The sequence below is a fragment of the Spermophilus citellus genome (genome assembly GCF_964194105.1).
Source record: "Spermophilus citellus genome assembly, chromosome: 9".
Classification (NCBI taxonomy): Eukaryota; Metazoa; Chordata; class Mammalia; order Rodentia; family Sciuridae; genus Spermophilus; species Spermophilus citellus.
Window position 1 is genome coordinate 110,426,909 of NC_138191.1, and position 22,090 is coordinate 110,448,998.

The 22,090-nt window shown below is 39.9% G+C and overlaps 1 protein-coding gene and 1 pseudogene across 2 annotated transcripts; one reads left to right on the forward strand and one right to left on the reverse strand.

Annotated features, from left to right (window-relative positions):
• Positions 1-36: 36 nt before the first annotated feature.
• On the forward strand, positions 37-917 carry LOC308656822 (prohibitin 1-like; annotated as a pseudogene). The gene has a single exon. The product of its transcript is annotated as a prohibitin 1-like (transcript).
• A 4,948-nt stretch (positions 918-5,865) lies between these two features.
• On the reverse strand, positions 5,866-22,076 carry AKIRIN1 (akirin 1). Its single transcript, XM_081307983.1, has 5 exons — positions 21,686-22,076; positions 14,907-15,047; positions 10,797-10,931; positions 8,135-8,206; positions 5,866-7,511 (listed from the first exon to the last, which is right to left on the reverse strand). The coding sequence occupies exons 1-5, from the start codon at positions 21,903-21,905 to the stop codon at positions 7,501-7,503; spliced, it is 579 nt and encodes a 192-aa protein (XP_081164109.1). The 5' UTR covers positions 21,906-22,076; the 3' UTR covers positions 5,866-7,500.
• Between the last annotated feature and the right edge of the window lie 14 nt (positions 22,077-22,090).

The following is a 22,090-nucleotide window of genomic DNA, read 5'->3' on the forward strand; positions in this document are numbered from 1 at the left end:
GGTAAGACTGGGAAGATTCTATAAGAGCAATGTTCTTGGGGGAATTCATGTGGAGGTCAGAGTGTAAGCAGGTGTGAGTGGGTCCAGCAGAAGGAAACATGGCTGCCAAAGTGTTTGAATCCATTGGCAAGTTTGGCCTGGCCTTAGCCGTTGCAGGAGGCGTGGTGAACTCTGCCTTATATAATGTGGATGCTGGGCACAGAGCTGTCATCTTTGACCGATTCCGTGGTGTACAGGACATTGTGGTAGGGGAAGGAACTCACTTTCTCATACCTTGGGTTCAGAAACCTATTATCTTTGATTGCCGCTCTCGACCACGTAATGTGCCAGTCATCACTGAAAGCAAAGATTTGCAGAATGTCAACATCACACTGCGCATCCTTTTCCGACCTGTTGCTAGTCAGCTTCATTAGCATTGGAGAGGACTATGATGAATGAGTGCTGCCGTCCATCACCAAGAGATCCTCAAGTCAGTGGTGGCTCGCTTTGATGCTGGCGAACTGATCACCCAGAGAGAGCTGGTCTCCAGGCAGGTGAGCGTTGACTTTACAGAGCGAGCAGCAACCTTTGGGCTCATCCTGGATGATGTATCCTTGACACATCTGACCTTTGGGAAGGAGTTCACAGAAGCGGTGGAAGCCAAACAGGTGGCTCAGCAGGAAGCAGAGGGCCAGATTTGTGGTGGAAAAGGCTGAACAGCAAAAGAAAGCTGTCATCATCTCTGCTGAGGGTGACTCCAAGGTAGCCGAGCTGATTGCCAACTCACTGGCCACTGCAGGTGATGGCCTGATTGAGCTGCGCAAGCTGGAAGCCACGAGGACATAGCATACCAGCTCTCACGCTCTCGGAACATCACTTACCTGCCAGCAGGGCAGTCCTTACTCTTCCAACTGCCCCAGTGAGGGTGCCCTGTCCGCACCTCCTCAGGCCACTTGGGCCACAGCCCTGATTCTGAACACCATCTTTTTTCTGCTCCTACCCCAGAAATCACTGTGAAATTTCATGATTGGCTTAAAAAGTGAAGGAAATAAAAAGTAAAATCACACACACACAAAAAAAGAGCAATGTTCTTAGCCAGTTTAAAGTATCACCATGTTTAATCATTCTTCCCAATCAATGTACAGGTCTTCATTACTTCTGACTAGCCCAAACTATTCGTTTTTTTCTTTCTTTTTTTTTTTCATTTTGTGGTGCTGGGGATTGAACCAAGGGCCTTGTGCATGCAAGGCAAGCACTCTATCAACTGAGCTATATTCTCAGGCCAAATTGTTAGGTTCTTAATGGTCAATCTGTCAAGGGTGAAACTCCTAATAGTCAAAGCCCTTTATTATGTAGGTCCTACTTACTTCCAAACTCTCTTCCCAGGATCCACATGGGTTTTCTACTCTGGCTAAACAAGGTCCTCATTGTACACCACCATTTCCTATCACTTCAAGTCCCAGTTCCTAATTTTGCCTACATTAGCTCTATTTATTCCTACCCTTTGAAACCTTGTTGCAACTGTACATTCCTGATTACTGTTGCTACTTAGAACCATCCCTTCTTTTTCTTGGCCCATTACCTGTACCATTCAATCTTTAACTCCAAGGGCACAAGGGGTTTAAGACAAACTAGGGCTACTCACAGAACTTGCCAGGCTTTAAAAACTCAAATATTGTCCTCCCCAAATACAGAACAAAGAAGACTCGAGTAATAGTTACTCAAAGGTTGAGAAACAAGGGCAATATAAACATGTCCTTCCCTACTTGCATCCCATTAATATGAAGGAAAGTTGAATATCAAGCCAGGTCAAGAGCCTTCACCTACTAACCACAGCTCCAAAGAAATAAGGAACCCATGGGAACTTTCACTTCTAGGACTGGAGTATGGAGTATGAAAAAATTTGATCAACCCAGTGCTAACGCCAACTAAAAAGCAGTTGAGGGGCTGGGAGCATAGTTCAAGGATAAAGCATATGCTTAACTTATGGTGAGGCCCTGTGTTCAATCCCCTGTACTTCTCTCCCCTCAAAAAACAAACAAACAAAAAAACCGGGCAGCTGAAACAATAATTTACTAAAAGCATCAAAAGGCTAAGTACATAATGAATAATAATAGAGTCAAAAGTCTAAAAGAGAATTTGGAGCCCTGTTTTTTCCTTTAAAGCATTTGCCTATTGGGAAGCAGCCCTACATACCTGATATTAATTTTTTGAAGTCTTCAGAAACCTCATGGACTGAAGTGGACTAAAATCAAAACCAAAGGAACCTAAAGGTGGGAAACTTCAATCAGAGACATTGTAAGCTGGAAACCCAAAGTATTACACCTTCAACATAGAGGAGAGATAAAAGTAAACCAGTCCTCAAGTGGACTTGCCAACTGGTTGTTATCATCTGGATGATGCAGGGGCTCCAGTCTTCAACCTAAGTTAAGATGGTTTGGTAGTATCTCCAGCCCGAGAACCAGAAATCCTTCCTGGAGGTAGAAATCCTCATCCTTGTCCTATTCATTTTTTTTTTTTTTTTTTTTTTTTTTTGTGGTGCTGGGGACTGAACCCAGGGCCTTGTGCATGCGAGGCAAGCACTCTATCAGCTGAGCTATATTCCCTCCCCGGACCTGTTCTTATTTCTAAAAGCAATTTTTCAAATATACTATGTGCTTCACAGTTAACCTGACAGATAAGGAGATGAAAAACTATACTGAAATTATTAAAGTACTCTATTCTCTCTGTAATGAAGTACTAATTATTTAATTTAAAGTATGATTTGGGGTGGGTAGCCAATTTTTCCCTAAACATGCTCTTTTCTTCCTGGAGGTGTCCAAATTTATTCAAGGTCTTGTTTGTTTAACTGTAGCTCTAGAAGATAACAACATGAAGCTATTTTCCATAAAGAATCTCCAGGGCAGCAAAGAAGTCTCGGTTCTGTAAGAGTAGTTTTTCTTTTTTTGTGGGGGAGGGAGGTTGAGGAGGAGAGGACACTGGGGATTGAAGCCAGGGACATTTTCCCACTGAGTCACATCCCCAGCCCTTTTTGAGACAGCCTCAACAAATTGCTGGGATTACAGGCATGTACCACTGTGCCCAGCAAGAGTAGTATTTACAAATTACCTTTAAATCCATGCTATTTTCTGATAAACAAAACATAAAATTCCCAAATCCACTTTTGTACCTAAAATTTCAAAATATGCTGAAAATAACTAGTCATTCTGAATCTTCCCCTCACCAACAGTATGTACCCTGTCCCCAGCCTTGAGAATCATTGCTTTAAAAACGGGTTCATTAGGTTACGTGTAGTGGCACATAACTGTAATCACAGAGACTTGGGAAGCTGGGGCAAGAAAATCATAAATTCAAGGCCAGTCTCAGCAATTTAATGAGGTCCTGAGAAACTTCAAGACCTTGTCTCAAAATTAAAAAATTAGAAGGGTCTGGAGATGTAGTTCAATGATAAAGTGCTTCTGAATATCCAGTAACCACCACCCCACCGTTCCTTGCACCACCACCCCCCACCACAAAGTTGTTCATTGACCTTTCTGGAAGATGTTCACTTCAGCAGTTTTCATTTGTGAGCACAGGACTTTTTCATCATACCTTGAGGTATAAAATTTTCTAGGAATGACAAATTAGAGCAAGTGTTCACCAATCCATGACGACCAGATGCATCAAAGAACATAGTTTGCTCTTTTTAAATGTTTATTAATGACAGCACAAGAGTCAGCAAACTCTGAGGCTCATACTGTGGCCTTTGGGCATATCTTCAAGTTCATAGTTGGAGCATTAAAGTGGCCATGAATGCAAACAAATAGGTAATGATAATGTTCCCATAAAACTATAAAAATCAAGCCATGGTTGACCCCTGCTATAGTGAACAGATTCACTTAAAGGCCTTAATAAATTAATTTATCATTCATCTTTTATTGTTTCTTTAGACAAATACTCAAAGTATAAATTCTAATAAGAGAATGTGAAATTATGATCTTAAGTAATGGACATATTGGAAAGCTGAGAATACCACTATGTAAACAGGAAGGTTTTCATCTTCAGATCTGATGAAGACCATGATAAAAATAAATAAATGAAAAAGAAAAAAAAACCCCAAAAACCAAAAAACACAAAAAACCTGTTGGGGCTGGGGGTATAGTTCAGTGGCACAGCATTTGCCCAGCATGGATTGATCCCTAGCACCCGGCTGTAACACTTTAAAGCATATATTCTATGCCTCAAGCTATGCTAAATACTTTGTGTAAACTATTTCTTGCACTTGAAAACAAAACTGAATGCTGTACATTTTATTAAGCCTCACTTTACAGATAAACCATGGCTGAGAGTAACTTGATCAGGTTCACATAAGCAAATGATTAACACAAGAGGAACTAAATCCCAAGACTTCAAATACCTAAAGACCATTCCTTTATGATGCTAGCCAACCAATCCTCCCGGTGGACAGAGAAGACTCAACCATGTTTGTCAGCCTTCCTGAAAATTAATTTTTATTTATACACTTACTTTTTTTGTGGCACTAGGGATCAAACCCAGGGTGCATATGCTAGTCAAGTGATCTACCATTTGAGCAACACCCACTGCCCCCAAATTCTTGCATCTCTTGACATTCTCCCCTTGGGGAGCTAGCTCTCAACAATTATCATTACCTTTAGAACTTTGTTTTCCTTTCATTCCTGACCAGGAAGAATACTTACTCCTTTTATTCCCCTTAAACTTAACGTGTTACTAAAAAATAGGATAACAATTGAAATTAAAATAGCAAAACTTGGTCGGGCTCGGGGAGGCTGTGGAAGGAGGTTCATGAGTTCAAAGTCAGTCTCAGCAAAAGTGAGTTGCTAAGCATATCAGTGAGACCCTGTCTCTAAATAAAATACAAAATAAGGCTGGGGAGGTGGCTCACTGCGAGTGCCCAAGTTCAATCCCTGGTACTGCTCCCCCTACTACAAAAATGTGAAACTTTTTAACTAGCTCACTAGATACAACTTTCTGAAACTACAAGTCCCAATGTATCCTTAAAATTTTTGTAGGTTTTCTTCTTCCTTGGGCCAGGAATGTGTCCTTAGTTCAATTCCTAGAAATTCTAGGGGAAAACTCAAATTTTTTGCCAGTCGAAGACCTACCAGCTTTTAGGGTCCCGTTTTCTGTCCTTGGAATTATTTTTTTTCTCTGGATTACAGGCATTAAACAAACATGTATGTGTAGATGCTTTACAGGAGATCCCACAAAACAGCCATGGTGGTATCTTATCCTATGGCCCCAGAGGGTAACCTTATCGTAACACAATAGCCAATACAGGGGGCAATGGGGGGGGCATGATAGAGTGGAGTGTCATTTTCCTTATAGAAACCTATTTTACTTCTTAGCCAGAAGCCATTTAGTAGGAATGGGTATTGACACTTGCAACAGAAAGGGAGCACACATTGATCTATAATTAGTCTTCAGTGAATCAATGTTCCTCATTCCCAGTCTAGCCTGCACTATTTTTTTCTTTTTCCCGATACTGGGGATTGAACCCAGGGGTGCTCTATCACTGAGCTATATACCAGCCCCCTAACTTTTTATTTTTATGTGAGATAGGGAGTCTTGCTAAGTTGCCAGGCTGGCCTCAAATTTGCTATCCTTTTTTTCAGCCTCCCAAGTAGCTGGGATTACAGGTTTGTGTCACTGCTCCTGGCAGCCTTCACAACTTTTGATGGCCCCCACCAACACCCCTTTCTTGTTTTGGTATGACTATTCCATTGCTGGGCCACTCCCATTATATAGCTATTGCTATACTCCTCTTACAGAACAGGTAACTACTCTGGGCGGTGGGGGGAAGAGATGAAACAAATTACCCTCCAAGTATGAAGTAAAAATCATTCTTTAATTATTTAAAACTCAATGCTGGGTTTTAAAAAAAAAGTCTATAAATCTTCAATGCAATGATGAGCTGGGTAAATGGGTATAGCAGCTGATGTAGGTTATTTAAAATAATAAACATTATCACAGTATGAAGAAGGCAAAGTAAACAAATAGCTTAAGTATTTTATTTGCAACTAAGCTTGTTAACACTATATAATGAAAATGTACAAAGAATAATGTTGCAGTTTTTGGTTAGATTTAAGTCAGACATTCATTAATAAGGAATCTTCGAATGTGAACATTCCAAAAATTTCTCTAAGCCATCTGATCAGAACTGTCTCTGAATATTACCTTACTTTGGAAGGTATTGGCATACATTTGAATTAAACTCAAAAATTTTCAAAATAAGCCATAATTAAAAAAACTATTCTATGTTCAAACTAAAACAATTTTAATAGAACTTTCCTTTCCAGAAACAATAAAGGAAACAAGGCATTTTGTAAAATGTGGTCCTGAACAAGTCACAGTAAAAAATAAATGTATACTTAACTCCACCTCCTCAAAACAGAGGCTACTTTCTGCTCTGCAGCCTTGGAAACAAGGTGAAGAACAGCCTATAAGCAACTTCGGGTAGGGGGTTGCCAAAACAAAGCTCAAGCAGTTGAACATGGACACCTCAGAAGAATTTGGGGGAACCTGCCCAAAGAATCTGAATTGTATTTTTAATAACTAATACAAAGGTGAAGTGGTTCCTCCCAAGTAGCAGTGCTGCTGGGGCCTGGCCCAGTCCCTTGCTCACCTATACTATGCTCCCGAGCAAACCCCGATGCTTCTGCTCCAGGAGAGACTGTTTCCCTTTAGAGGTTCAGTGTCCAGGGAGCTCTTTGATTGTATGAAGAGGTGAGCGGCGACTCCACGGGGTATTTTAAGGCTTGGAGTCAGATTTTTTTTTTTTCCCTAACACAACTAGGTAGAGTCCATGTGTCAATGGCCTGTCTCCAGTTTGTTCTAACTTCTTACCACACATTTGTAGATCTAGGACCGCAGACCTTTGCTATATCATCATAATCACATCTAATGTCCATCCTAACTTATGATTCATATTCTGTGCCTGGAAACAGTCCCTGTATTTAACAATAATACCTACACATAAAACAATCCACTGTTACAACTTATATGGTCACAAAACATTAATGATCTTCGATAGACCAAGCAAATGTTTTTAACCATAATTGTCGTGCATCAAATTCACAGCCAGAATCCCCAAGATCAAAAAAAAATTTGCACAATACAAATAATAACTTAAAATATACATACACACACATACACACACTCTCACACACACACTTCTTACAGAACTGTGCTTGGGGAAACTCCATTTGTTGAGTGCCACTGAAGGCATATTTTGCTAAACTGCTGCTCCAGGTATTTTTGTTTGGAAAATCTATCACAGTAGGGCACAGCTGTTTATTGGATGAGCAGAAAAGAAAGATATGCTTGTGGCAACCAGAAAGTTTTAAGGTCTTTCAAGTTGTATAAAATGGACCTGCAGAAACGTTTAAGTGTTCTCAGGATGCAAAGTTTTGGAGCTGAAATGTGATATCAAACCAGTTGCAAAAAGTGTACAGCAGCCATCTCTTGAGGTCAAACCTGGTACCCAGATAATGCAAGAAAGCTTCAGGACACATCTGCAAATTAGGAATAAAAAGCAAAAGAGGGTAAGAATACTAAAAAAAAAAAATAAAAAAAAAAAGTACTGTCATGCTTTTCTAACATTCATTAACAGCATATGTGTCACAATTTAAAAGGTACTAAACTTTATGAATATAAGAAACCTGGCTCAGGTTCAATTAGATATATTTATAATTTATGCTGTAACTGGTAGTTAAAAAATCCCCTGATCATATATAAGCTAGTTAGCTTAAGGAAACAACTTTCATGAATGAACAAATGGAACCACCTTTCTGGAGAAAAGATAGGTAAACAAAATAATATTGGTGCTGCAGCCAGAATACTGTAGGTTTTAATCCTGGCTGAACCAATAGCTACATGAGCTCAGGCAAATTACTTAAGCTCTCTTAAGTGCTATCTTTACTATAAATGAGGCTAATGATTCCTCCCTCTTGGTGTTACTGTGAGGAATATGTTAAGAGTCACTGAAGATTTAAAGGGCTTAACCAGTGCTGGGCACAAAGTATTCTTAGCTATTATTTTACTTCACAGGGTTTTTGCTCTCAGGGGACAAGATATTCTGTGTTGATATCTTGCTCTCAGTACTTGGGAAAACCAAAGAAAAACTTGGCATACTTACAGCTTGTTGGTCTTGTCCCATATCGCCGCATAATCTGATCATGTGTGAATTTCACAAAAGATTCATACTGTTCTGTGAGGGAAAAAAACAGCATGTACTTATCCCAGAAACTGCCTCTAATCCCAATTTTTTAAGAATCAAGTATCAGGATCATATCTATCTTCCCAGTTTGAATTCTCTGCCTTCTCAAAGCCTCCTTATAAAGGTCACTCTCTCTTCCTTTTTGATCTCAAATCCAAATTCCTAGCTCCTAGACTTATCACTGATCATCTATGGTAATATTTTCCTAAAAACCTCTTCCCTTATATAAACTTCATCACCTACCCCTGCCCAAGAAAGAAATACGTGCTTCACTACCACAGGCCAGCAAGTTTTAGCAAATCTCCTTTTGAGACATGAAGTGTTTTGTTTTTTGGTACTGGGGACCGAACCCAGGGTCTTCTGCATGCTAGGTAAACATTCTACCACTGAGTCACATCCCCAGCCTCTGGGACATCAAGTGTTTTTTTTTGTTTGTTTGTTTGTTTGTTTAAGGGGTGGGGTGAGGTGGACACTGGTACCAGGGATTGAACTCAGGGGCATTCAACCACTGATGATGAGCCATATCCCCAGCCCTATTTTGTATTTTATTTAGAGATAGGGTCTCACTGAGTTGCTTAGTGCCTTGCCATTGCTGAGGCTGGTTTTGAATTCGAAATCCTCCTGTCTCAGCCTCCCAAGCCACTGAGATTACAGATGTGCACCACCATGCCCAATCCAAGTTTTGAAGTCCTCTTTCGCCGTAAATTTAACATACACATTGAAAAAAAAAACATAAATGGAAGAGACAGGATGGCCAGAAACCTAAGAGAAAACCCTATACTATATAATTGTAGATAATTCTGCAGAAATACCTCTCTAAAGGGAAAATCATTAGAAAGGTAGAAGTAGCCTGATATCTGTGAAAATGGAAGTAACTTAGTGTCAACTGATACTGGAACCGAACCCAAGGCCTTGTACATACTAAGCACACACTCTATTATCAAGCTATACTCCCATCCTCTATAGAGTTATTTTCTTAAAATATAAAGTATATTAAAGGATCCAAAGTTCTATAAGAGAAAAACTATTTAACTTTGTTTAACACAACAATTCTCAATTTAAAGCAGACCAGGATACGGTGGTGTGCACATCAGTAATCCCAGCAATTCAGGAGGCTGAGGCAGGAGGATCCCAAATTTAGAGGCCAGCCTGGGTGACTTAGTGAGGTCCTGTCTTAAAATAAAAAAATAATAGGAGGGGAATTGCTGTATGTATATAGGTGACTGTATGACCAATGTGATTCTGCAATCTGTACAATCAGGAAAATGAGAAATTATACCCCAATTGATTCAAATGTATGAATCAAGATCATTGTAATGTCAGGTGTAGCTAATAATTAAAAAAAAAAAAAAAAGGAGGGGCTGGCGTTGTGGCTCAGTGGTATAGCACACTCGCCTAGAAAGCACGAAGTCCTGGGTTTGATCCTCAGCACCACATGAAAACAAATAAAGGTATTGTGTCCAACTACAACTAAAAAATAAATATTAGAAAATAATAATAATAATAGGGAGGGCTGAGGATATAACTCAATGGTAAAGCACCCTGGGTTCAATCTCCCAGTACTGCTAAATATATATACATGTACATTAATATATGTGTGTTTGTGTGTGTGTCTGTATATATATACACACACACACACACACATAAATAAATCAGACCAATTAATATCTTTTTAAATTTTTTTTAATTGTAGTTGGACACAATATCTTTATTTTTATGTGGTGCTGAGGATTGAACTCAATGTCTCACATGTGCGAGCTGAGCGCTCTACCACCGAGCTACAGCCCCAGCCCCAGACCAATTAATATTCTAATGAACCATGCCGTGTAGGTCACCAGATTAAAAAATGATATTGTTACAGAAAGTCGTAACCTAAAACCACTCTGATCCCAATATAGATTGTCTCTTCCACCCCACCCCAGTACCAAGGGATGTAACCCAGGGCCTTGTGAATACTAGGCAAGTGCTCCACCACTAAGCTACAGCCCTGGTCCTTTTTTAAACTTTTATTTTCAAACAGGGTCTAAGTTGCCCAGAATGGACTGAACTTGTGATCCTCCCGTCTCAGCTTCACAAAAGCAAAATTATAAGCATGCATCACTGCACTCATTTCTAACCCTGTCCTTTTTTCACTAATCAGGCACTACTTTCTATTCTGGATTCAGAGGATCCTGACCCCCATCCCCCAAAAATTGCTGTGTTAGGAACTGACTGAACCCAAGGCATGCTAGGCAAGTGCTCTACCACTAAGCTATATCCGCAGCCCTCTATTCCTGATTCAGATTCCTTCCTTTCACATAAGACTCTATATTCTATTATACCTCTCAAATCACAAGATGCCTAATTTCCCATATTCACAAATTGATCCCATCCAGAACTTTAAAAATTAACAATACTGTACTCCTCCCAAACACCTAGTGGGAAGCTAGTACTATATCCCACCACCGATTAAGCAACATGATGGATCAAATCAATGATCTTTTTTGCATGAAGCCCTATTCTTTTTAAAGTTACTTAGCAGAGGGTTAATTCTTACTGAATCCTATTTAACAGTGATAGCAAAATTATTGCCTGGGCCTACCTGCTAGTTTGGTGTTGAGGATTTGCTCATACTCCTCCCGAATTTTATCTTCATAGTCTTTTAAAAGCCTCTCACATATTATTCCAACTTGTCGAAGGGTAAAGGTGGGCTGGTCCTTCTTCATCCAGGAGGAACCTGACCAAAAGATAAATATAGTTTATATAATACATTAAGGTTCTAAGGTTTGTAATTAACAATTTATATAAACAATCCTCAAGATTATAAAAACTAAAACTGGGCATGGTGGCACACACCTGTAATCCCAGCTACTCAGGAGGCTGAGGCAGAAGGATCCCAAATTTAGAGGCCAGCATGGGTGAGTGAGAGTCTGACTCAAAATAAAAAATAAGGGCAGGGAATATAGCTCAGCAGTAGAGTGTCCCAGCAGTACCACAACCACCAAAAAAAAGAAAAAATTATATCTTTATGTTACATGAGTATTTTCATAAAATTCGGCTTCTACCTTTATTTCATAAAGCAAAGCCAAAGGTAAACTGAGATAGGAAGAACAACATGTATTCAGATGTAAGAAAAAGTTATGATGCCATAAGAATCTATTCATATTCAATACTCATTTCATAAAGACAAGAACAAAAAGTTTAAAGGGTATAAAATCTCGAGTCCAGATTAGGGAAAATAGATTCAGAACATGAGAGCTACTTGATCTTTGGAGATCATCTAGACCTATGTTTAATGAAGTAGGTACAAGATCTGTAAAATTAACAAGAAAAGATTTAAATTAAATTCTGATTTAATTCTGTGGCGGGGCTTGGGCAGCTTTTATTTTTAAACTCCACAGGTGATTCTGGTTGATATGGGCAATTAGAAGCTCAGGAGACCAAAGGACTTGCCCAATATTAAAAAAAAAAAAAAAACTTAGCAAAGGCATTAACCTTTAAGGTCACGGAATCATGTTAACAAGTTCAAACATATTCACAAAGAATTCCTTTCTAAATTAAAACTAAAGGAAACAAGCTGGTGGCGCCCGCCTATAATTCCAGCTACTTGGGAGGCCTAAGGCAGGAGGATCACAAGTTCAAGACCAGCTCAGACAACTTGATGACACTTTTGCCTAATATGTTTCAGGGCCTGCATTCAATCCCCAGCACTGCAGAACATAAAACAAACAAACAAAAAAAACCCCCACACACATATGGAAATCTATCATGAGAATGAGAACTTCCATGGTAAACATTAAGAATACCCCTGCTTAAATGTTTATTAGTACCTATTATAACCCTCCTTCTAGTGTCCCTTCTGTCTCTTTGCCAGCAGACTGTGAAATTCAAAACCTTGGTAGCTTAAGATTTCAGATGTCGTGGTCTTACTAATCAGATTCACTCACAAAAGATCTAAATTCATTACTGAAGTAAGTGGGTGGATAAGCTTAAACCAGGAACCTATTTCAATGTTGAGGCTAAAGGATAAGCAGCCTGGTTCTGGAGTTGGCAACTGGAGCAACAGATCCCAAAGGTGATTTCCTGATCAAAATAAAGCAACAGCCTCAGTGATGATCCAGTTTTGAGGTGTTTTTCAGAGATCACACTAGGATCTGTTTCTTCATCCCTATTTGTTTTTTAAATATTTTTTTATTTGTAGATGGACACAATAACTTTATTCTATTTGTTTATTTTATATTTTATGTGGTGCCAGGGATTGAACCCAGTGCCTCATGCACGCTAGGCAAGTGTTCTACCACTGAGTCACACGCCCGGCCTCCTATTAGTCTTTAAGTCATTTAACACAGAAAAACAAATGGTTTAAGCCATTTAATACCCAAAAATAAATCATTTTTGCTTAAACTAAAGAGCATATATTTTGCCCTACAAATGAAATGAAACATGACTGAAACATCTTCCTTGGTCACTTTGTGATCCAGACTTGCCTGCTGGTCCACAAAGTTCACAAATATCATTTGTAATAATTTCTCTACCCATAACATATTCTAGTACTTTAAAGTTATATTACTAAAATCTCAAAAAAAAATTATTAGGGGAGACTTTGAAAGCTCCATCATTTAAGTACATGCAAAGACAATTAGAAAGATACTTACTGTCCTAGAGCTAAAATATTTGGATTATAAGAAGACAACTTTAAAAAACAATAACTTGCCAGGCATGGTGGCTCACGCCTGTAATCTCAGTGACTTGAGAGGCTGAGGCCCCAAGCAACTCAGGAAGACTCAGGGAGACCCAGGCTCAATTAAAAAATGGCTGGGTATATAGTGGTAAAGTGCCTCTGGAGTGGCTGGGGTTGTGGCTCAGTGGTAGAGCGCTTGCCTAGCATGTGTGAGGCACAGGGTTCGATTCTCAGCACCACATATAAATAAACAAAGATCCATTGACAACTAAAAGAAATATTTTTAAAAATAAATAAAGTGTCTCTGGGTTCAATCCCAGTACCAAGGGGCAAAAAAAAAAAAAAAAAAAAAAAAAAATTACCCGACTGGCAGTGTAGCTCAGTGGTTCAGCACCTGCTTAGCATACCATGAAGCCCTAGGTTTCATCCCCAGCACTGCAAATATTAATAGCAATATAGGGCTGCGTTTATGACTCAGTGGTAGAGCACTTGCCTCGAATATATGAGACACTGGGTTCGATTCTCAGCACAGCATAAAAATAAAAAATAAAGGCCCATCAACAACTAAAATGAATAAATAAAAAATTTTAAAAAGTAATAGCAACATATTAAAGCTGAAGTTCACATAACAGAGAATGAACCATTTTAAAGTGAACAATTCAGTTGCATTTAGTATACAATGCAACTGAATTGTTTACAATGTTGTTAAACAACCATTTCTTCCTAGTTCTAAAACATTTCTATCACTCCAAAAGGTAAAAATTCCTTACCTGTTAAGCAGCTTCTCTCCATTCTCCCCTGACCTTTTACTTCCTGGCAAACAACAACTTCTATAAGAAGATAATTCTTAATCAAGGCAATTTGTTTTTATTTGTTTATTGGTACTGGGGATTGAACCCATAAGCACTTCTACCACTGAGCTACATACCTAGCCCTTAAAAAAAAATTTTTTTTTTTTTGAGATGGGGTCTTATAAAATTGCTAAGCTGGCCTCAAATTTTTGATCCTCCTGCCTCAGCCTCTCAAATTGCTGGGATTGCACATATATAACATGCACTTAATTTAAGGTAATTTTTTAACCTTTAGAACTGTCAAGTTTGTGAGGAAACAAACTCCTCTACTATTAAAGGAGACAGCCCACCACCACTGCAGATGTTCAAAAACAGGTCTGCTGACTATTTGGAGGAAATGGTAGGAAAGGCTGGTTCACAAAGTGACCAAGAAGATTCCCTCAAACACTGAGATTCTATGCTTGTTTTTTTTTTTGGTATGGGGATTGAACCCAGAGGCATTTAACCACTGAGCCACACCCCCAGCCCTTTCTTTATATGTTATTTAGAGATGGGGTCTTGCTGAGTTGCTTAGGACCTCACCAAATTGCTGAGGCTGGCTTTGAACTCATGATCCTCCTGCCTCAGCCTCCTGAGCCACTGGGATTACAGGCAAGCACCACCTTACCAGGCCTGAGATCCTACTTTTGAGCTTCACTGGCCATCTGTAAATGATGTTATATAGCAGTACTGTTCAACAGAACATTCTAAGAAGCAGAAATGTCCTCTTATTTGCTGCCCAATACAACTGCCACATATGGCTACTGTGTGCCCTTGAAATATGATCATTACATCCATCTGAGAAACTGAACTCTTAGCATACCATGAAGCCCTAGGTTTGATCCCCAGCACTGCAGATATTAATAGCAGATTATTTGTGAACTTAAGATTTATTTACTTAAATAAATTTAAGAACTTAAATTTTATTTAACTTATTTAAAGTTAAGATTAAATAGTTCTCCTATGGCCAACAGACACACTGCAGAGAGGAACATGCTCTTGTACTGGGTGGAAGACCACCAAACAAATTAATCCAATTTTGTGACTGGTTTTAAAAGTAATAAGCAGTAACTACTTTATGCAACTACTTTACTAATTTAATTACTTTAGAAAAGATCAATTCTGGATTGGAAGCCACCAATATAAATACCATTTATAAACTCTTATTAAATATCCATTTTGCCCATGAAAACATGCTTACCTGGAGAACTGGGTGCTGTGAGTGCTGAGGAGTGAGGCTGGCTTTCTGAAGTACAAGCTTCACTCTGATTGAGAACAACTTCTAAATGTCTCCACCTCTGATAACGACTATATTCTTGCTTTATGTTCTGAAAAATTTGCTCTAACAAAAAAGAAAGAAACAAGCATTCACTTTGTCATTTTTTCCAACTTTCTTCAGAAGGTGGAGGACAGGTCTTTCGACTAGACTTTAAATATTCCTTTTAGCATGCAGTTCTCAAATCTCTTTCCTTCCCCCCATGGTATTTATATTAAAAAATGAACACTGATACTATATCAAACACTCCTTCCATAGCCCCAGATAGTGTGCTCTTATTGCTATTTCAACAATGAGTAGAACAGCAGCTATTTTGGCATAAGCCACCCAAACAGTTCCCCACACTTGTTTTCTCATAGCAATGAAGATCCAGAACTGCCGTTTGCTAGATGATAAGTACAATTTATAGTAAAAGAAACCCCCCTTTGTCTAACAGGAATTATTTTTGTTTTATTTTAGTGGTACTAGCTAGGGATTGAATCTGGGGGTGCTCTACCACCAAGCTAAATCTCTAACCTTCCTCCCCCCTTAAATTTTGAGACAGTGTTTCACTATGTTGCCAGGCTGGCTACTGACTTGTGATCCTCACTCAAACTCCTGAGTCGCTGGGATTATAGATTTGCACTAATGTGCCCAGCAGAAGTTATTTTTTATCTTTATTTTTTTACATTTTCAGAGACAACAGTATTAAGAGGTGAGTCTCTTATCACCCAACACCTTCTAACAATGAAGCTTTTGTCCCATGTGAGACTCAAAGATCTTTGAGGAAGACAACAAAAACTATTTTCACAGCCTGGACACTGATTAGGGGAGAAGCTAAGATTTACTGCTTACAGTCATAGAGCTAAGACAAGAATTTTCTGATCCTACAAGAGACAACACTTGGTAGGATTCAGATTGCTATTCTGCAAAATGGCAGCTATTAAGAATACAAGGATGTGGAGGAAAAGGCACACTCATACATTGCTGATGGGAATGCAAATTGGTGCAACCAATCTGGAAAGCAGTATGAAGATTCCTTGGAAAACTTGGAATGGAACCACCATTTGACCTAGCTATCCCACAGCACTTAAAAACAGCATGCAATAGTGACACAGCCATATCAATGTTTACAGCAGCACAATTCACAAAAGCTAAATTGTGGAACCTACCCAGATAGCCTTCAATAGATGAATGGATAAAGAAACTATGTTATATACACATAATGGAATATTAGTCAGCATTAAAAGAGAATAAAACATGGCATTTGCAGGTAAATGGATAGAGTTGGAGAATATTATGCTAAGTGAAGTAAGCCAATCCCCCAAAAAACAAACAACAACAACAACAAAAAAACAAATACCGAATGTTTTCTCTGATATGAGGATGCTGATCAATAATGGGGACTGGGTGGCAGGGAGCATGGGAAGAAACTTTAGATAGGACAAAGGGCAAGGAGTAGAAGGAAGGGGCAGAGGTATAGGAAAAAAAAAAAATTGCTATTCTGAGTCAAGAAAATCACAAGCCAAATTTGCTAAGGCTATTAAAGGGAGTCCAGGAAACACCAAAAATTACCTTGAAGTATACTCCTAGAGACAAAAAAGAATCTGGAAGGATGTGGTTTTCAAGTTTTTCATTTTTGCATTCACCTGCCAGACATTATAAAGCCTCCCTAATTAAAAAAAAAAAACAAAAAAACAAAAAGCTGGGGCATCATGGTCCACACCTGTAACCCCAAGTACTCAGGAGGCTGAGGTAGGATTCCAAATTTGCACATAGTCTTGGCAACATAGTAAGATGCTGTCTTAAAGATAGGTAGGTAGATAGTTAAGTTAAATACACAAACAAACAAATAGGGCTAGGGATGAAGCTCAGTGGTAGAGTGGATCAGGTCTAACCTCCAACACTGCCCCCCCCCTAAAAAAAAGGGTGAAAACAAACAAAAAGGGTGGGAAAAAAAACCCACAAAACATAAAACCCCAGAAAATTATATCATCCTTGTCTCAATTCAAATTATTGTGTATATGCTGCTATAACCTATTTTTTAGTGGTGGGAGATGTTAATGCTCTTTACTTAATAACCATGTGACTATATCTTGGGAAGTCATTCAAGATCTTAAGTATAAATGTCAAATGCCTATGTGAATCAAAAATCAAAGAGTAATTCATAATGCTATAATAAATTATGGTACTGTCTAACAAATGGTATGAACTCAAAATAGCTCCACACATAGGTAAACTCCTTAACTCTCCATCTAAATTCTGGAACAATATAGGATAAACAATGCTTTCCTTTAAGAGTGCTATGAAGTTCCTATTTTAGACCCTTGAATTTACAAAGTCTTCACTTCATTTTTAAAATGTACTATTCCTCAAGCACATACTTGCCAGATTCAATACAAGGATGTAAGAAACTGTAATGACTTGAAACAAGAAAGGACAAGTATGAGGACAATGCTCAAGAGAACAGAAGTTCTTTGATAAACAAACCTCTTTAACAGCCTCCTGTATGGTAAAGTGTACAAATGGAAAGATACAATATTAGAAAGACTACTAAGTCTAAGAATATGAACATTCAAAGGAGAAATATAAGGAAGTAGGTGTGATTTTTTTTTTTTTCTGAAGAACATAGAACAGAAAACAGTAATTTTTTAAAAAGAAAAATGCAAAAGTTCTTAACAGTGGATGTTATTTTTGTTGTTGTTGTTGTGGTTGTAGTGCTGGCGATTGAACCCAGGGTCTTATGTATGCCAGGCAAGTACTCTACCAACTGAGCTATGTCCCCAGCCCAGTGGATGCTAATTTTAATCCTTGTTTCTCATTATTTGAAGTGGTTCTTCCATGTTCTATCACGCTAAAAAACTGTACCATGGTTCCTAGTTGCTAGACCAAAATTCAAACTCTTGAATATATCTTCCAAAACCCAGCCCCAATTTATTTTCCCAGGTCCCCTTCCCACTATAAGCTAGTTGAACGAAACTATTGGTTCTTCAGTTCCTGTAGAGTTTGGAGCCCTTGCTCTAGCAGTTTCCATTTGCTTGACAAGGGGGTGTGCCATTCCTCCACTGAAGACCCAGCCAACTAAAATGCTATCTCAAGTCAGAATGTATTCTCCAACTCACAAGTCATGATCCTTAGTTGCTTCCTGCCAGGAGTTGTGGTGCAAGACTATAATCCTAGGGCTGGGGTTGTAGCTCAGTGGTAGAGCGCTTGCCTAGGATGTGTGAGGCCCTGGGTTCAATACCTAGCACCATATAAAAAATGAAATAAACAGGGGCTGGGGATATGGCTCAAGTGGTAGCGCGCTCGCCTGGCATGCGTGCGGCCCGGGTTTGATCCTCAGCACCACATACAAACAAAGATGTTGTGTCCGCCGAAAACTAACTAACTAACTAACTAAATATTTAAAAAAATGAAATAAACAAAATAAAGGTATTGTGTCCATCTACAACTAAAAATATTTTTTAAAAATACTATAATCCAGCAACACAGGAAGCTGAGGCAAGAGGACTGCAAGTTCGAGGCCAATCTCAAGAGATTTAGTGAGACATTGTTCCAAAATAAAAAGTAAAAAGTCTGGGGATGTAACACAGTGGTAAAGCATCTTTAGGTTTAATCCTCAGTACTTAAAAAAAAAAAAAAAAAAAAGCTTTGCATACAGACTCACTCCATATTTATAAACATCTCCACATCTCCCTGAGGTCAACAATCCCCTTTCATGCCTTGCATTTACTCATTAAAAATTTAAGCAATAAAAGGCTTAATTCTATAGGTCTTTCCACAGAAAGTGCTCTATTATACATCTTTTTTTTTAATGTCAAGTAAAAAAGTTTCTTGACTATTCATGACATAAATTTACAACCTTTGAGATAACTGGGATATTATAAAATGAAGTCACTGATTATTACACTTACTTTCCATTAGCTTTTTACTTGACTCTTGTTAGTATAACAACTAACATTCCCTTCCCCATTCTTCCTTTTTAATCCACAAGGCACCTTTCACTTAAACCAAAGCATCAAATTATGAATCATTAATACTTTCTATATCTCTCGTGTAGACCCAAATAAGCATTAAGAAACATGGAGAGGCTGAGGTTGTGGCCGAGCAGTAGAGCGCTCACCTCGCATGTGTAAGACCCTGGGTTTGATCCTCAGCACCACATAAAAATAAATAAACAAAATAAAGATATATTAAAAAGTTTAGTTTTCTTAAAAAAAAAAAAGAAAAAAAAGAAAGAGACATGGGGGTGGAGGTATAGCTCAATGATAGGGTGCTTGCCTAGCAAGAGTGAGGTCCTGGGTTTGATCCCCAGCCATCACACAAAAGAGAAGGAGCTGAGGATATACTGCAGTGGTAGTGCTAGAGCACAGCTAAGTATGCCTTGGGCTCAATCCCCATTACCCTCCCCCCCAAGAAACAACTGATCTTTAAAAATAAATATTTCATTTTAAATAAAATGTAACATAAATGACCAAGAAACTGGTTTGCATAATTTTTTTTTTTGGGGGGGGATGATCTTTCCAAAGGCTAGGTTTTTAAGATTTAAAAAACAGCAGCCCTTGGCTGGGTGTGAGGCCCTAAGTACAATACCCAGCACACACAGAGAAAGAAAAAATAACAAAAGTTCTCATTATTACACTTCCATATTCAGGCTCCCAAATACATTCAACAATCATTTATTCAGCATTTATTGTAATGTGAACAACACTATTAGTCTAGAGGGTAGTACTTAATGATTACATAAAGCCTACTACTATAGTTTTCAAAAATATTTTTTGCAGCCATCTATGTAGGTCCTCAACAAATGATAAATGGAGCAAGTATTAATTCCATTTTGTAGAAGTGAGACCTCAAAAGACAATCCTTGGGTATCTAAGATCATTGGGAGGAAGGGGAAACACACACACACACACACACACACACACACACACATCACAAATCCAGTGGAAATTTGGGCCTCAAGTGATTCTTTGGGCCTCATGTGATTCTCCTGTCTCGGCCTTCCCAGTAGCTGGGACTACACCATTTCTACCCCCCTGCTTTTGTCCTTCAAAAAAAAAAATTTTCCAAATATGATTTCATTCTGTGCATAAAGCTATTCAACATTAAATGATCAGGGAATTTAAAGTAAAATAGAGATACTTATGGGGCAGATTGGGTAATGGATAGGCCACTTGAAGAAATTTCGCAGTGGAATCAGCAAACAGGGGGGAAACAACAAGATACAGGCACAGCAACATGGATCTGGGGGAAAGAGTAGAGGCGGGGTTTTAAGAAAATGTTTTAAAAAAACGTGACCAGGTCACGCCTGTAATCGCATTAACTTGGGAGGCTGTGGCAGGAGGATCACAAGTTCCAGGCTAGCCTCAGCAACTAAGTGAGACCTCATGTCAAAATAAAAAATAAACTGTTCGGGACATAGCTCAGTCGTTCGATCCCTAGTACCAAACCAAAAACCAACCAAACAAAACATTAAAACTGACTAGATAAGATATGGTTATAGTTGATAAATCCTTCAATTTTCAAGGTTTAAAAAAGAAGTGAACACAGTAAGGATCTAAAGTCTGGGCGAGGGCTAGGTAGGTATCTAGGTAGGTATCCAGTACCGCACTTGTCCAGCGGTACTGGAGACCCTGGGTTCCATTCTCAGAATAGGGAAGAAGAAGAAGGAAAAAAAAAAAAAAACCCAAGAACTCCGCTGGCTGCAGCAATCTTGGTGTGGGAACTAAATCTTGGTGTGTGAGTCTAAATCTACATTATAGATATGTAAAGGAAGGAGGAAATGAAATCTAAAGGCACTGGTAACTGAAAAAAGGTAAGGAAAGAATGGTTTAAAGGTGATTGCTTTAAGCTTGATGAACAGAAAAACGCACAAAGAAATAACTTCCAAAAATCCACTTTAGGAATCCCTCATTTCTGGACGTTCTTTAAAACTGCTGAATATTAATGTCGATGCACTTTCCCCTCTAGTAATGCAATATGATATGTATCTTTACTGTCACACCAGACCTTCCCTTGGCCAAATGGAATGCCCTATTGAAGGAGAGTCTCTGCATTAGATAGTTGAATTCTTGCTACAAGAACCTCTGTATGTTGAAAGAGCCTCAAATTCTGGCCAATAACCTACTGATTTCGAGCCATATTCGGTACAAGACAATAACCATAGAATAAAACTTGGCCAGTCTCTTTTAGAAATAGATTGAAATCGGATTCCAGGACTCCTGAGACGGCTTCTAGTCCCTAAAGACGTCTGGAAATCAGGTCTTCCTATAATCTACATTTCGGTGCTGAGCTGCACATACTCAATGCCCCTTCCGAGTAACCCGCCCCCACCCGCCACCCTCAAGGCCGGGTTCGTGAGCAGAATCCAATTTCCCATGGCCCACTGGATCTGCAGGGCGGCGGGGTGCAGCGTAGACAAGAGGGGTTTCAGGGATGGGGAGGGCTCAGCGGCCTGGGTATTCCCATCTTCCTTTTGGTGCCCACTCCTCTAGGTTCTCCAGCTTCAGGAAAACCGAAAACCGACACCGAGGGGCCACTACCCTTCCTGGATGTCTCCCATCCCCGGAAGCAGCCAGGCCCAGCAGCACCCCAGTTCCCTTTTCTCAAGGCAAAGAAGGGGTCCGTGGTAGAATTCGCCCGGCGTTCAAGACCCCTTCCCACACCCCAGCCCCCAATGCCTGGGCCTGGCTTCCTGCCAAGCCCGCAGCAGCGCAGGTTACCCGGAGTTGGAAGGCGCCGCTCGCTGCCGGGCGGGGCGGGCTGCTGGAGAGTCGGCGGCGGGGTCTGCGTCTGAAGCGGTGGCGGCGGCTCCGCGTCCGGGGGCCTGAGGCCCGGAGTGGGGCCGGGCAGAGGGGCGCAGCGCCGCCGCTTCGGAGAACCGGGGCTTAGCAGCGCCGCCTCGAACTCCATGGGCCGCTTCAGCGTCGCCCCGCACGCCATGACGCTGAGGGGCCAGGGACCAGGGGCGGACGCGGCGGCTGCTGCGGCCCAAGCTCCGGCTCCTCAGCGGGGCTCGCAAGCCAAGCCGGCTCCAATGGCGCCTCCAGCACCCGGCAGCGGCGCTGGCCCCGCCTCCTGTGACGTCACGGGAGCTCGCCAACGCCCGGCGGAGGGGGGCAAGCCGG

Bases quoted from the DNA above. Each gene is read 5' to 3' on its own strand.
- AKIRIN1 (XM_081307983.1), bottom strand. From the start codon at position 21,905: ATGGCGTGCGGGGCGACGCTGAAGCGGCCCATGGAGTTCGAGGCGGCG. The intron at 15,048-21,685 runs GTAACCTGCGCT...CTTTTTTGTTAG, and splicing joins GCGGCGCCTTCCAACTCCGG to AGCAAATTTTTCAGAACATA. The intron at 8,207-10,796 runs GTAGGCCCAGGC...TTTCCCTCACAG, and splicing joins CCTCAACACCAAACTAGCAG to AACAGTATGAATCTTTTGTG.